Here is a 16,500-nt window from a genome sequence, read left to right as displayed (position 1 = left end):
ATCTTGCAGCACTCAAATAATGACCCAACATGTACACTCTGCAGCATTTTGCAAAATAGATTGTACGTGAAGATGAGCAACCCAACTACCACGGTCAGTGTAACCAGCATGATAATATGTTTAAACTCCTTACTGCCTTGGTCTTTTCAAATTTTAAAACTGGAGGAGAGATTTCAAACACTACTTTTCACTGGAAGGCAATAGAAAGGAGTCCACATCTAATAATATAGAGAGAGCTCATAGTGAGATCTTATTGTACATAATGAACAAATGGTCAGGCCACATTTATTCCTACTAAATACTACTACTACTACTAAATACTACCACGTCATAATATTGAGTAATTTGGTTTATGTTCTATTTATTTTATCTTTCTTAAATTTAACTAAAACAAGGCTCTATATTAAGTCTGAATACCACTAATACAAACTAGCAGGAACATTATGATTTATACTGCTGTTTGGCAACCCTGAAAGCACACTGTAATCCTTTTGCAGGGTAGATGGATAATGTTATAGAAATGGAGACCTTATAGGTTTATTTCAGCTTTCATGTGATGTAACAAAATCTACAATGTTTTTGAGATGAGAGAGCTTGTCAGACCTTAGTAGTGAGCATTACCCATTCCACAGAAGGCTGACAGCAAGTATTACCAGCAGAGAAGCTGTTGCCCTCATGCCCTACAGCAAAGTCATTGTCTGTCTATTATCTGACAGGCAGGGTAATATGGGAATATGTTACACTGGTGGAAAAACTGACACAATTGCTGGAGAGTCCTATGACTACCATAAGAAAAATGGAAGTAGCATGTCCAGCACTTGTGCTAGATATCAAATTAAAGCATACGTTTATTACTGCTAAATCACATCACTTGTACTGCTGACACCTGCAAGTGCTTAGCAAAATCTGAAAATGAAATAGCATTATTCGTTGTCAGCAGAATGCAACTTTTCCTAAACATCTAAAATTGAAATTTGTAATTAGAAGTAAAAACTTCTAAGTAGTCATTATATGCTACGCACTACAATCTCTCTTGTAACTGAGATAATGTAATTTACCTACCAATTATTTTCGAGGCCCAATACTGCTAATGAAGATATCATTGGGGAATTTTAAAATGTATAACAGTGATTTGTACTGGATCAAAAAAGATTAACAAAGTTGAAAGAATGAGAACTAAACAACAGTCTCCTTGGCCAAAGGAGGAAATTCAATTGCATTTTGCAGCTATAATCAATACAGGAAACTTCCCTGTGACACATCAAAAATTGGATGCAGTGAGTGACTGAGAGACTGAAATGGCTGGTAGCTCAGCCTTGCAATTCATCCACAGGTCAGGCAGAGTGCAGCAAATGACCCAACTTTCTCAACAATAGTCCTCTTCTGAGCTCTAAGCACATGTTTGAGAGGCTACCCTCTCTAGAGTGGGGTAGAAAAAAGCCTTATCATATCGTCTCCTCCTGGCTGTGAAAAATCACAGATATACGATACACAAACCTAAAGCCATATAGAATTTTGAATTTGAAAATTATGAAGTACATAAGCAAAATCCTAATCCTTTTAAAAATACATTCGCATTAAGGCTGAAAGAAGTTTAACTAATTTTTTTGAATTTGTTATGCAGTATAGTATAGAACAGAAAAAAGCTACTAAAAAAAGACTTTTAGGAACATAGAGGCCAATATAACTTTATCACAGAAATTTCTCTGCACAGTTGTGGAAAAGCTATAGGAAAATGACTAAACAAAACCACAAGGAGTCCCCATAAGACAATTTTTCGGTATCTTTCATATTTATTACATATTCACTCAAATGTAATGCAAATTGCCTGTGCTTGAAAGTGCAAGAGACTTTATTTAAATTTATGCATTTAAAATCTTTAAGAACGAAAAAGAAAATCAGATACAGTAACAAGCATTTTAAAAATTCATAATAATCACTACGATAACACAAAATAGATAATCATTCTACTGATAAAATTTATTTACTCTTGAAAACATTGTATTTTTCAACACATCTTAAAACTAATACACAGCCTGCAATAAGTGAAGTCCATCATACTTAATTTACTTGATAAAGTATTTAAAAAAAATTTATCTGGTACACGGTGTGCTAATCTCCAGGAAAATGCAACTGGAAATTATAAACCCTGGGATTTTTCTATTTACTTGGAAGTCAAGAATACAGGAGACGAGAGATTTTAACTCATGTTATCAAGATCCCGTTTTAGTTTAAGCAGGTGACAGAAATTCAATAACAATTTTAATTCACTCTTGGAATATTTCTTGCATGTAAGTGGTATTCAAGAAAGATTGCTTGATGTCCAAACTATACTGGACAGCTAATTTCCGATGTCTGTCTTCCTACCTCCTTACAGAAGAAGAATTTGATTAATCCCCCAAGGGGAAACTGAATAACATATTTTTCCAATTGGAAAGGGACACTAGTGAGCCAAAAAATGATACCCCTCTCTGAGCATTTTGCATCCGTCGGTCATAAAAGTAATATCATGAAAGAGTTTAAGTATCCAAGTATGCTAAAAGGTAACTTATGACAACATCTCTGCACAGCTGCATCCCTGTGTATCCAAATACTGACTCACCTCCTTACTAGTTAAAAGATTCTGCAAAATGCAAAGAAAATGGTAGAATAGCCTGTAAAATCTTTAAGACTTTTAGAGTGCTCTTTTATTTTCACACTGAGGTATCAGACGCATTTATAAATCCAATTTTGAAAATCAATTGGAAAGTGTATCTTCAGAGATTACAGTGATGATAGAAAAGAATGCCAGCACTAAAGAGGACTCTGTGCAGACAAACAAAGAATCAAAATCTTTATTTTTTGAAAAGTCAGTACTACAGAAGTATACTATTACTTTCAATAGTATTAAAGAGAATTAATCCAAGTCAAAAATGTAGGTCTAGTTTTACAGTGTTATATTTGATCAAGGTGTACCAATCAATATAAAGTATTAATAACCTTCATATAAATTTTCAGTGAAAAAAACAAGTTTAGCAATTCAAGTCATCTTTCTTTGTTTAGAAAACACATGCACTTTCTACCTCTGTCCTTACAGGTTTGTGTTCTGTACTACTCCTGAAATACTTCCACTTGTCAATATTACCAATGCTGATACAGTAGCCATACTCACACCTTTCTCAGAGAGAACACAATGGGAAAAACAAGCATTTAACTGGGATAGTAAAATTCTCTTTATTGATAATTTCCATTTTGCATACACTCTGTTTTTTTACCTGTTTTACAGAGAATCTGAAATCTTTATTTTATGACCTCCTGTTTTCCAGAGCAGACCTACACATAGCATTTCATCAAAAACTTTAGACACTAAGTAACACTCCTAAAACCAGAATACTTCAACTATTTTTGGGATGAATTAACTTACTTTGGAGGATGTAGAGTCACATTCCTGACAAATCCATCCATAGCCAGTCTGTTTAGGAGACTTTTTCAAGGGAGGGTCTAAACAGCCAAAATGATAGCAAAGCCTGCATTCATCACACCTGCAACACAAAAGCAAAATGTATATTTATACTAAATGGTACTTCTGTACTATTTTAGATTGAGCTTCCCTGCAATTCTCAGCACAAGATTTCCTGACCCATTATCATAATAAAGAAAATCAGTTTTCTATAAGGGGTAATTTTAAACACAATCACTTCAAGTAGGTTCTGCTTAATTTGGAATATTCTGATGCAGACACTCACATATCACCTGTCATCATCTTATATACATGATAATATTTCAAAGACTTGTAAATTAAAGAAAAAAAATTGCCCAACTTTTTAGATACTTCAATGTCATTCATTGCCATTTATTTTCAGATATTTTGACTATTTTAGACAGTGACCATATTGATTTCTCATTGTTTTAAGATACTATTTTGCACACATCTTTTCAAGGAAAACTTTGTGAAAAATTCACTCACACGTTCAACAACTCATGTATAATTTACAGATATGAATTATATTTTTTTACACCAGGACAATATGGTTGATAAATAAATGCACAAAATATTTTCTCATTCACCTTGAATTTTCTGGAAAGGGGCATTAATTTAAAAGTATTTCACTGTTATCTTTCGCTTATAAAACTGCCCTATGTACACACAACCATTTTATGTCCTTCTTTAATACACCTTTCATTAGTGTTTTGTACTATGCGTGGTCCACATAAAGAGCTCAAAACATACAGCATACCTGCTGTTAACGTAAACTTAATGTACCAGCATAGACGAAATGCTACCCTGGAACAAGTGCTTTATGAAAGTATTTTTAAATCAGTACAATAATATGCTCAAAAGAGATTTTTCAAAGCAGAGATTTCCATATGCCCTACTGAACTTCACTTTATTTGCATATGCCTCTGTATTCCTTTGTATGAAAGCTTTTTTCAAATTTACTTTGCAATACTTTCTTCATTAAATGCTCTTAAACTCTATATTAAAGCCAATGATCCAAAAATAGGAAAGAGAGTAAATGTTTAAAAATCAAATTTTCTAAGAAATCCCCTACATTCTCTTTCTCTGCTTCCCTAGGCACTCATTTCCTCCTGTACAGTACATGCAAACACAAAAACATCCAAAATTTGGAGTAACAGCATGGCACAGGCATCATCAGATGAAAGACAGAGGGATATAATTTATCAGGAGAATACACAATGCATCGCAGAAAGAGGACTCAACTAACAGAACATATCGCTGTACTAACAGAAGAAAACGTTCATGTGACTTCTCCAAGGATTAGTGTCCAAATAAAAAGAAATAACTGTTTTCTGATTATCATTGTTTAACCAAAGTAAATACTTTTGTCCTTGCTGCCAAGGCTGTGCTTACAAGGGAAGCCTTCTGTCTGCAGCAGTTACATGTAAGCCACGAGCACTGATAAGGGTATGATATGTACCGTTTTCCGCTAAATAGAAACTAAAAGCAATAATCTGATTATCCACAGGATGCGACTCTGGACTGAGATGGTTTCAGTATTTTTTAAAAAATGGAATATACCATATTACAATATACATACTTAGGATTGTTTAGCAATGACTCAATCTAACTCCAGGAAAAAGAAACCACTTATAACAGGAAACCATTCTTGGTCCTTCAAGACAAGAGTTCTAATGTAGAAATATATTACTTAAAATTAGGAATATATGCAGTTTTATTTCTTGTGAAAGCCATAATAATATAATAAAAAGGTTGAGAGTGGTAGATGGGATGGGTTACAGTCCTAAATCCCAACAGTGTATGTGACCTTCAGCAAAAGATTTAGCCTCCTTTGAGTCTCAAAGTTCTCATCTGTAAAGGAGTATATTTTTACCAACCTATTTCTGTATCTGAAATCTTATGCATGTAAGGGCTTGCACTTGAGCACTCCCTATCAGAACACCCTTCTTGTAAACTGTTTGGGATCCTCTAAATAATACAAAATAAAGCATCACACTATTTCTGACTGATTTTAGAGTATTTTCAGAGCTTAATCCTAAAATCTACATCTGATTTAAACAGTGTCAATTTAGATTGGTTTTTTAAGGTAACTGTTTTATATGTCCAAAATAAAATGTTTCCCCTTTATAATTACACTTTGGCATCTCTTCTTACATCTCTTCCATTTTCTGTCTAGAATGAGGTACTTCCTGACTGCACCTTTAGCCATGTTGCAGTACGCAGAGGGAGTTCACAAGGCTGGGTTGAAATAACGAGAAAATTGTGAAATTAAATACAGATCTCGAGGCACCATTCTAAAGCTGAATGGCTTTAATATTTATTGTCATTAATTTTTAGCACTTCAGAGTGTTTAGTTTTGCAGAAGAAAAATAGCATTTTCTTAGAAAATATCTATATGAAAGTTTTCAGATACTAATAGCTTCAATCTGCATCTGCATCTGCACAGCTGAGAAAATGCAAATAACAAAAGTATTTTTTCACATATCAAAACATAAAAAGCTGCATGGTCATAAAAATAAAACTATACCAAATGTTTTTAAATGCTTCCTTCCTACTGCTTTTTATTGAAATATGAATTCTGTATTGTGGAACACAAATGCACTGGCTTTGAAGTTCCCAGAGCATGATGCTGGGAAAATGGATGAATACACACTGCACCTTGGTTAAAGACGATGCCCCAGCTGTCTGGCAATTCTCTTGTCTGCTGTGACTGACTGGGGACAATATGTGAAGCTTACACACATCACAGTGCGGAAAACAAAATTGGCATTCTTAACTCCTAATTCTAAAAGAAAATCCTACACCTAGGTTAAAATGGCACTAGTAAACCGAGATTAATTCCTCAAGTGTATACTATCAGTTGTGTTCTTTTGTCTAGCAACATAAAAATGATAGAAAATCCACTGTCAGATTCAGAAAATAAGAAAGGAACACAAAATACAGTGTACTTTCTACTTAATTACAGAGAATGAAATGTTGGGTCACAAAAGGTGTCACACTGACAGTCTCACAGCCTCTCGGTAAAACACACTCACAGATCAATCACAATCCGGACATTTACAAAGCAAAGGAATCACAGGGCATTGTCATTTACAAGTATCATCCACATCCATCCTGAAGATGGCTTAATAGGACAAGTAAAACTGTTAGGCTAGGTGTGAGGGGAAAAGGGAAAGAAGCCACTTCTTCCATATTAAAGGCTGTTGAAATTTTTACCCTTGTGCATTCAAGGTCACACCTTCAAAACAGTCCTTAAACTAGGAAATATTTTATCTTGCTACTGTTTGTTGGCAATTGTCTTTGTGGTTAAGCCCATGATTTATAAATGCAGTTAAGTGCACGGCCATCTTCAGTGGCGTGGCTAGCTGCTGTACTGTAAACTTTGTGCAAATAAAAACATAGCTCCACACAAAGACAAGCTAACCTAATTTCCTAAATTACCTCTGACAAGTAATTGCTTACTATCAATGTTATAACAAGCCTGAAATTACTTTATACATCAAAATTAGAAATCACTGTGTTCCTCATTCCAGCAATTAATGAGGATAAATATATGCCCACTGTATACCAAGAAAATGGGTGAATTCTGAAGTAGCAAGGTTAATAAGTTAAAAAATAATAGAACATTTTTCACTTATAGAAGTTTAGAATGCAGGTCAGCTACATATTCACAGCAAGAAAGCTGGATTAGGCATTTCCATACCTGAAATACGTCTGCTTTGTTGTTTAATAAAGTGATCTCCATCTGCTCTTGCCCTTGGATTGTTTTTATTAGTTTTTTTAGCAGTACAGCTGGCTGTGCTCAAGCCCTACATAACTCTGCATTTTCCTGTTCATAATTAACTAATTATGCTCTAATCAATAGTGTAGATACTGATTTTACAATGTAAATGAGATAAATGAGATAATGGCTGGGGTCAATCTCATTTTATTTACAAAACCCAGCACACACATCCAATTTCATTACATTGCATCTACCTGCACAGGAGGGAGTCTTATCAGTTGGCCTGCAGAAGTCTTCCTGTGAGCACTGGGGAAAAAGACCTGTGCTTTTACAGAGGAGCCCTGAATGCAAAACCTGCCTGTCACTGGGACATTTGTAAGCCACTGGTTAATATCATCAAAACCCACAAAGAGCTGATTCAGCCAGAGTGAAGAAACCTATTTTGCATTCACGAGACAGCATCACCCATCTATAGCTGTAAAAGTAATTACCTACATGCCCCTGAAACACAACATTAATAAGCTAATCTTTAAATACAACTTTCCAAATATGCTTCAGAGACTACAGAAAATCTCTCACTTATATACACATCACTGCACACCGCCTGCAGTGTCATGCCAAAAGGTACCAAGTTGAACAAAATACAAAATTGCAAAATATATATACTACGCCCTATTCATCACAACAGCCTAGAAAGATTTTCTTTAATGGAAAAAAAAAGAAGATATAAAACTTTGATACATATTGACAAACCAACATCATGATTAAAATTAGAGAACTTGTCATATAAGACTTACTCTGGCAAACTATGACTTAATTAGAACAAAACTAGAAGTAAGCTAATCCAGAATTTTTAAACTCTAAAGGAACTGCAGTGGGATGGGTGTGTGTCCACTCACCCATTTGCTGGGGGGTTGCAACACTGTGGCTACTCCAGCACCTGTGTAGATTCAACTATTGATAAGTATCTTTCCTTGTTGGTTTGTTTTGGACCCCATTTCTGACTAAAGGCTCTTAAAACCTGAGGAACACACATCTGAAGAACAGACATTTGTTCTCAGGCACCGATCTCTCTCCCCTTTAATCCCTCAGTGCCCAAGGGCTGGGCCACTCTGAAATCGCAAACAGCCAGAGATGTGCTTGCAGGTTAATTTTAAATTGCAGCATATTCTTGGGTTCAGATGAACAATTTAAAACCAGCTATGATAGTTTAAGTCACTGTCACCACTTCGTTTCTTATTACTGGCTGTATCATATATCCAATGGAAACGAGCATGTAAGCATTCCCCAAATCCCAGAATAAATGGATGTAGCTCAAGTGAATTCAAACTGTAGAACTAAAATGACTGACTTTGGCCTGGAGCGGGTGAGAAGTGCTCCTGTGATACCTTAACTGCAACCAGACCACAGGAGTGATCAATTCTGGGTGACAGGATGACTCTTACACGTCATGTCAGAGAAAGTACTTTCTCGAGCCCATATTTAAACAGTGAGATTAAAAAATCTAATTGTGAAATAACTGTATAATTGTCTATTTAGTGCATTGTTTAGTGCTCTCCAAAAAGTACATTTATTCTACTTACTGAGGGAGGAGCCTGGAACTATAGCAGTTTTTCCTTATGGAATATGTGGATAACTTTCTTCTTAGCTTTCGTTTCTGACACCTCTTGAAACAAAGTGAAAATAAGTGAAGATACAACTTTGTATCTTACCCTACCACGCTACACCAAAATTCTTCAGTTCAGCCCTGTGAATTCCAACACAAATCGCTTTCATTTTCCTGTGGTAAGTCGCAGGCCAAGCGCAAACCAGAACTGATGCAGTAATGTATTTAGATTCTAAAATACAAGATCTAGATTCTTATTGACTCTTGTTTTCAGACAAAAAATTGTCAAAATAATAAAACCCTATTAAAATTGGAAAAGCTGGTTTTCCTCTTCCCGATTGCTATACTTTTTCCCTCGCCTATAAGTGACATAACAACTAAAAATGGATGGTCATCTTGTAGTTTCTGTTCTACAGAACAGTTTTAAGAAACCAGGATATTTAGAAGTTTTCTCACACAAGCCAGACAAATTTTAGGTGACTTTATTACCAGGAGTGTGACGCATTTCAGCACTAAAATTCTTACATGACTGCACATGCACAAAATGTTGATTATAAACCAGGATATAGCCCAACTCTAGAGCCTCTTCATACACAAGTACTGGTTATCCTAAAAGGCTGTCTTCAGAGATGCTAAAAACTGAACAACATAAAACTCTAAGGAACTTCATCTAATTTCAAAGATAGATCTAACTTTGCAGTCAGTCCTGCATTGAGTGGGTGGCTGGAACATATCCTCAAGAGGCTTCTTCCAACCTATATCTTTATGGATTCTAATATTGTCATGATTTTGATTTAGGTAAATGAAATACTCTTTCTGGGAAGGATAATGCTTATGGTATAAGCATTATACCATAGTAATAATAATACCAAGTAATTAAGTCACATTCTAATTTGTATTATGCCAGGTACAATGCAAGCACAAAACAAAGTCTCTGACTTCTGTAGTTTACAATGGTAGAGGATAGACTATTATTCCCTTCTGTTATACCTGGAACAGAGAGGGGCGTGGCTACTGCCAAAAGGCGAGAGAATATACCAACTGAGGGATGATTATTATTTCTGGGTTTTATATCTACCTATTACTGATGAAGACAGTGTATGCACAAGATGGACACACAGCATGACAGAGTACGATGAGCTTACTGACCTTCAGCTAACAACAGTTTCATGATAAGGTACTTATACAGTTTTGGATATGGGAAACTGTATTATCTCCAAGTTACTTAAATTTCTATCCAATCTCAAGGGCATTAGTAAAAAGAGTGTCAATCAATTATACCACAAACTAGCAAAAGAAAATAATCATTAATCTGGTAAACATTTGTGTAGCTAAATTTATCACGCTAAACTCAAAACTGCCACCTCTTCTAACTGATTTATCTCATTATTTTAACACTAAAACAAACAAATACCCCTCATATCCAAAACCTTAACACTGATCAGTTATGAGTAAGGAAGAATCTGAAAGGGCTATCATTATGTGGCATTTCTATGTAATGTTTTTTTTTCTGAATGGTCCACAAATAATTTGCTTTGTGAAACTTCAATTTACATGTACACAGTAATTCTAAGAACACTACAAAGAAACTTTATTTACTATACCTGTACATGAACAGCTTCCTTTCAGCAAGAAGTGTTCACTTTTCTCTCTCATAGTACTTCAAAACTATACAGCACATGGCTTTAATAAATTATTTTGAAAAATTCATTAATGGCCCACATATACAAGGGGAATGTAATTATATAAATACTATTGCAGATGTGTTTTTGTTAATATACAGCTACTGTACAGAACTTTAATTTACAGTATTTTAGTGTTTAAACTAAGCATTTCTGTGAAGACAGTGTCTCCAAGACACACTTTAAGATAATGCTACATCAGTTATAGACACCAAAAATGTCCCTTGACAAATAGAAAAGTGTAAAATTTAAGAAAGTTATTAGCAAATGCTGCATTCATTTTTCTGAAGTACATTCTAGTTATAATACATGATTGCATCTATAGTGCCACTCTCAGGTGTTCAAGCTATTAACTCTACTGAATGGTGTATTGTTTGTGAACTACTAGAGAAGTCCATTATAGTTTGAATACTGCCATCAAACGTCTTTCAAAGAGTGAAACATCAAGTGTTAACATCTGGCTTTCTAGAAAAACAGAGACGGATATGAGGAACATAATGATTCATATGAGAGAGAGAGGAGGGAGGTGGGGCAGGGGCAGGGGCAGAGGAACTAAACTAATGTCAAAAGAAAACACCAAGAAAGGAACAAAATCCTGAACAGAAGCTGTACTGGGGAACAAACAAAAATTACAGCAGGATAACTACCTTAGGATATCAAGCAAGCCCAGGACAGTATCAACAATACTCAAAAAAGTATCTGACACACATTAGTCTGTCCTTATAATCTTCCAATAGCAGAGATTACTCAACTTTCCTAACAAACATGTCTAGGGCAATTATTGTTAGAAAAGAACTTTCTATTGTCTAAATCATCTTGCTACAATTTAACTTATTTATGGACTGACCATATTTGAAGAACTTCTTTTTTCCCTTGCAACAACTTCTGTCTTCTTCATCTTTGTATTAATTTAGGCTTTTTGAAGACAGATTCCCCAGCCTTCTCTAAATTAAACTGATTAAGTTTTTTTATTCATTTATGTCTCCTGTGGTCTTCTTATCATCCAATTCAGTATGCTTTGGATCTTCTCTATTTGCCAAAGTGGACAGAATATGCTGTCTGAGGTTCTTCCAAGGGTGAGATACTGGTCTTCTGAATATTCAGGAGAAATACTTTAATGAGTTAAATATAGCGCTTTTCTTTGTACATCTCAGGTATGATCAGTTTGATCCATGCTGTTTGTGATCAAGAGTCCCCCATGCTTTCCTTTTTTTGAAGACATATCTTCTAACTAGTTACTCGTTTTATCATAATCATGCACTCAACAGCCCTTTTCTTTAGTGTACTGCATGCTTTTTCTGAATGCTTTCTTAAAATTTCCTTTTTAATTCTCACACTGCAGCTCCTCGCATCACAGTCATCACCTGCAAATGTAACCAAACACTTTATTCCAGTACCTAATACACTAAAGCAAAAATTAACAAAAATATAATAATACTAAATCTAGGAGAGCTTGAATGGAACTCAGTGAATTAAATATCATTTGACAGTGAGTCCATGGTAGCTAGTTTACTTTCCTAATTAATTACATATTTTATTGCAAATTAATTAACAGAATGTCTCACTAACTTATTTAATAGAATGTCACACACAAACGTATTTTAAAAGTCTTACTAAAGCCAAGATATGCTACATTTATCATTCTTTCCTACTCACAATACCTAGGTTGTGTTAGTTTAATAAACAATCATAAATCACAGTAAACGTTACTCTTTTTCTTTTTTTTCCTGAACTCAGCATGATGTATGGTCAAACACCCTTTTTTTTCTCCCTTGCTTACACAGCATTTGGACATAACTTTTTACTTTCAGAATCCTGCACAAGTGGTCAATAAACTTCAGGTTTTTCTCCCTAAAAAAGGATTCATGAATCCTTAAAGATCAAATTCCTGCATTAATGTCTGTTTCCTACTGCGAATTTCTTTATTTCTAAAGTGTCTTTGTATGCCTTGCCAATCTAGAATGTAAGCATTTCTGATAGTTCATTCAAAAATCTTACTCTGAGATTCTCCCACCCCCTTTTTAAAATAAAACGACGTGTTAGACATCAGGTTAATTTTATTTAATATAATATTCAAACATGAAATGCCCTGGTAAGATATGACTCGTAGATAAGTATACATAAATTTGTATATTTCTCCTAATACTTATTACAGCATTTAATTTCTTTTTTAAGTTTAAAAAATATTCTCAAATGAAAACGTGCCTTGATAGATGACAAAAACCACCATACCTCAAGAAATTCAAAGATTATAGATCATAAAGTTACAAGTGTGATTGCATTTGAGCAGAATTTTTCTGAGCAACTTCAAGATGAAAACAATGAAGATATCAACACACTGATATTGTAGATTTAAGAACTGGATCTGTACCATTTGTAGATCAAAATGCTATGTGTGCATCTACCAGGGTATATACGGACGGAGACGAAGATCTCAGCTGTCATGCTGTGTGATCAGTTCTTCATTCCTTCCCCAGCTTATGAAACAATTTCGTATTTGTATTGGGAGGACATAAGCTTGCCCTGAACACTGCCAGAGAAGTAAGCCAAATAAAACAAATGTCTCTATATACTCAATTTTTTCTTTTTCTCAAAATTTTTTTAGACAGCAATATAGGTATAGCTCTATTCACTTGAGTGTCTGGAGTCAGAAACAATTAGTTCATTCTAATAAGCATAAAATCAATTTTTCCATGGCAAATCTATTCCTTCAGAATAGGAGGTCTCAAGTGTTTTACAGGTCTCATTATCACTGAACATTTATTTTTTTTTAGGAAACAATCTTTTTTACAGTAATGTCTATGTACAACACGGTGTTCTATATAGAAATGTTCTTATTAAACTGTATATAAGTAGAGCGGCAGGCGAATGGCAAACCGTTGCTTATTTCAGTATCACCATAGAGGAACGCACAATATTTAAGTCCCACAGGCTTCTGCCACTCTTCAGTGAATCCAAGCATTGTATAACATCATTTGCCAACGAAGCACAGGGGAAAAAGACATTACTTAATAGGACAATCCTGACAAGACATTTATCCGTGATTTTTCAACGATGCACATACAAAATGTTCCTGATTAGTGCAAAAACACGCAGGCAAATTAACTACCTTGTCAGTCCAAATAACAAACCAATCAGTTACATTCTATCCGAGCCTGACAAGCAAACTGAACGTTTTGTCATAATAAGGTTATAGTTGAGACAAGGTAGCTGTTCTCCTTTAGTTTAGGTACTCTATTGAGAGCTTTATCCACATCTAAAAATCATATTATAAAAGGTTTCCACGATTGCCTCCGAGGATGAGTTGTGGCAGAGTTGTGTCTCATGAAGGGTATCTACACAGTAAAGTGATAAGAAAAAAATATTAACATTGAAAGATCATAGCAGCTCTGCTCTGTCTTATGAAACATTTTAACATTACACTAAATTTAAGCAATGTGTATGCTCAGATCTAAATAGTTAGACAGCCATACCAAACTTTTCAAGAGTCTCTAAGTGTCAAAACATTAAACTGAGTTAAGTATAGCATCCTTTTAATTTTTTCTCAATACAGCTCAAACTCCACCATAAGAAAGAGAAGATAATTTTCTTTTTTTTTTTTTTTAAATCATAAAAGCAACAACTTAATACAAGTAGGCTTGATTGTGAAGCTAGCATTTTCCTTACATTTGAAACCCACAGAAATGCAGCTATGGGATTGACTTCAAGCACAAACAACACGGATACTGTGTTATAACCTTAAAAAATGCTTGCTTTATAGAATAGCATTTGAAAGAAAAAAGTCTTAGGATTTAGGAAGCATTAAGTAAAGGAGGGTTTCTTTCATAATGCATTGTAATAATTCAGTATGTAGAAAGCTCCAGTCACTTCTGAAAAAATGTCTTTGAGCCAATAATTCCAAAATCTGTACAGCTGTTTTTTCCCCTACTCATATTTTCTGTCTTCTGACACTCGCGGCAGACATTCTTTTCAAGAACGTTTTTTTTTAAATCAATACAATTTTAAAGTGATGTTTCTCTACATTTAAACTCCTTAAAACTACTTGCCATACAGCAAATTTATGGAACTTACAGCATTGTGAAATTTTAAGTAGGAAAAAAAAATCCATGTTTTCTTTAAGCTGTGCACACACATTTTCAAAGAAAGACCTATATAAAGTCTCTACTACCACATTTGGTGAGGTTTTTTTCTACTTTAAAATATATTTAAATAGAATCGTAAATAAAAAGGAATTCTAAACTGCTGCCATACTTTCATAAAATATAACAGTCTAATGAAAAAGAGCCATAGTGATGCCACATCCATCAATAGTTTTTGCAACCTAATTTTGAGTGTAAGGATTGTGAGTCTAAGAATTAGAGGGATGGCAAGGAAGTATTATATGTAAATCCACTCCCAATTCTCACTTCATCTCTTACTTGGGACATGATTAAAATTTTAAATCGGGTGTCCTGAACTTGTTATACTGCAGTCCAATTTTGAACTTTTAAACAAAACTGAAGCTGAGCTGTAAAACAGAAACACTTTTATAGTAATTTTATTATAATCCCATTCCCTTAGTGAGAACAACTAGTTTTGTTCTGATCACCTCTGAGTTGGTGAGGTTGACATGGGTGCACACTCAAGTGCAGAATCCTGAAGGGTAGCATCGGAAACAATTCAAGATAAGCTCAAGGTCTCTGAGCCACCTCTACCCTCTCAGCAGCAGTGTGAGTAGCTGCAACTGTACCATTGGAGTCAGGTCATCAGAATGCAACAGGCTGTCACATCTGGGCTACCAAGGTTTGGACAAGAATACAGTGACTTATACTTTAAATACAAGTTTTTATTTCTGTTTCTCAAAATGAATGAGTATGTGCATATATGCGCACACACACACACATACACACATATACATGTAGGTGTATGTACATGTACTTATTATCACACTTACACAAAAATCTATATAATTTTTAATAAAAAATTATTTATATAAACATGTTTTTATATAGGAAACCAACTTCACAGCTGAACTAAAAAAATAATAATTTAAATGTTAACAATAACCTCACAAATTAAAGTAATAAGGTACAAACAAGATTCTCAGAGGAAACTTGTAACTACTGAGCAAAGCAAAGATCCTAATACTTTGCAGTACTTTAGGTAAGGCTGTAAGAACACAGGCATCAAGCAGAAAGTGTAAGTAACCTACACCTGCACTATTTATTCCAAGAATATTTCTTTGTATTGCATTTTTATTGGTAACAACATATCAAGAAATTTTAAAGGCTATTATAATATTTATTTATATATTAAAGCTAAATTATTTTTAAGTGGTTGGACAATTTTTCCATTCCTACTCTTTTTAAAATTTAGCTTGACATTATTTATTTTACCCAATCTAGGGTTATCTTCACCCCTCTCATGCTTGAAGTATTATTAAGGAATCACCACTGACTTTGTTTAAACACAGTTTTAACAAGTAGAAGATTGGTAAAGGACAAAGGAATATGAATAGATAAATAGCTTTTTTTAAGCTTGCAATCTGCACACTCATCTGATAACTGACTGCTGTCCTCAGACCTCCCACACTGATGACATTTCTCCTGTTCTAGTCTCTGCTTCTGCTCTTCTCCCATCCCTACATACCATTTGCAAACCTTCCTTCGTCCAAAGAACTGCTCCCATTTCTGAATATCCCTTCAAATTTCTACTGACTGAATTACCCAGAGTTGCAACACCTGAACCTATATTTTCAGCCTCGCTTAGGAAAAAGATTTAATGAACACAAAAATTTGAAATAAAGACAATGGGCAAAGCTGAATAGCTTTCCTCTCTCTTCAGTAGGTGCAACAAATATTAGATAGAAAAAAGTATCACAGATAATGATGCTTTCAATTGCTTATTTGGTCCTTTAGAAGACTTGTTTTCTCCCAGCTCTCCTTCAGTTCAGGACAAAAATAATTATGAAAGCCCTTTCCTTCAAGTTTTGGTACAAAGAGAGAGAAACACAGCAATCTTTCTCACTTTCCTCCCCAACCACACATGG

General features: G+C 34.6%; 1 protein-coding gene across 5 annotated transcripts in view; it reads right to left on the bottom strand.

Moving 5' to 3' along the window:
• The window catches only part of PHF14 (PHD finger protein 14), a 161,748-nt gene that overhangs the window by 51,606 nt on the left and 93,642 nt on the right, over window positions 1–16,500 (bottom strand). For 4 of the 5 annotated variants that reach the window (XM_017830360.1, XM_017830359.1, XM_017830362.1 and 1 more), the window contains exon 17: window positions 3,404–3,521. In XM_017830360.1, coding sequence (XP_017685849.1) covers window positions 3,404–3,521 — 118 coding nt within the window. Of the gene's footprint in view, window positions 1–3,403; window positions 3,522–12,511; window positions 13,808–16,500 lie in introns of those variants that run through there. The other variant, XM_017830363.1, reaches the window with a different exon arrangement.

Source organism: Lepidothrix coronata, unplaced genomic scaffold (assembly GCF_001604755.1).
Source record: "Lepidothrix coronata isolate B3197 unplaced genomic scaffold, Lepidothrix_coronata-1.0 Scaffold177, whole genome shotgun sequence".
Lineage (NCBI taxonomy): Eukaryota > Metazoa > Chordata > Aves > Passeriformes > Pipridae > Lepidothrix > Lepidothrix coronata.
The sequence above is the reverse complement of the archived record's forward strand: the minus strand, read 5'-3'. Positions and strand labels throughout refer to the sequence as shown.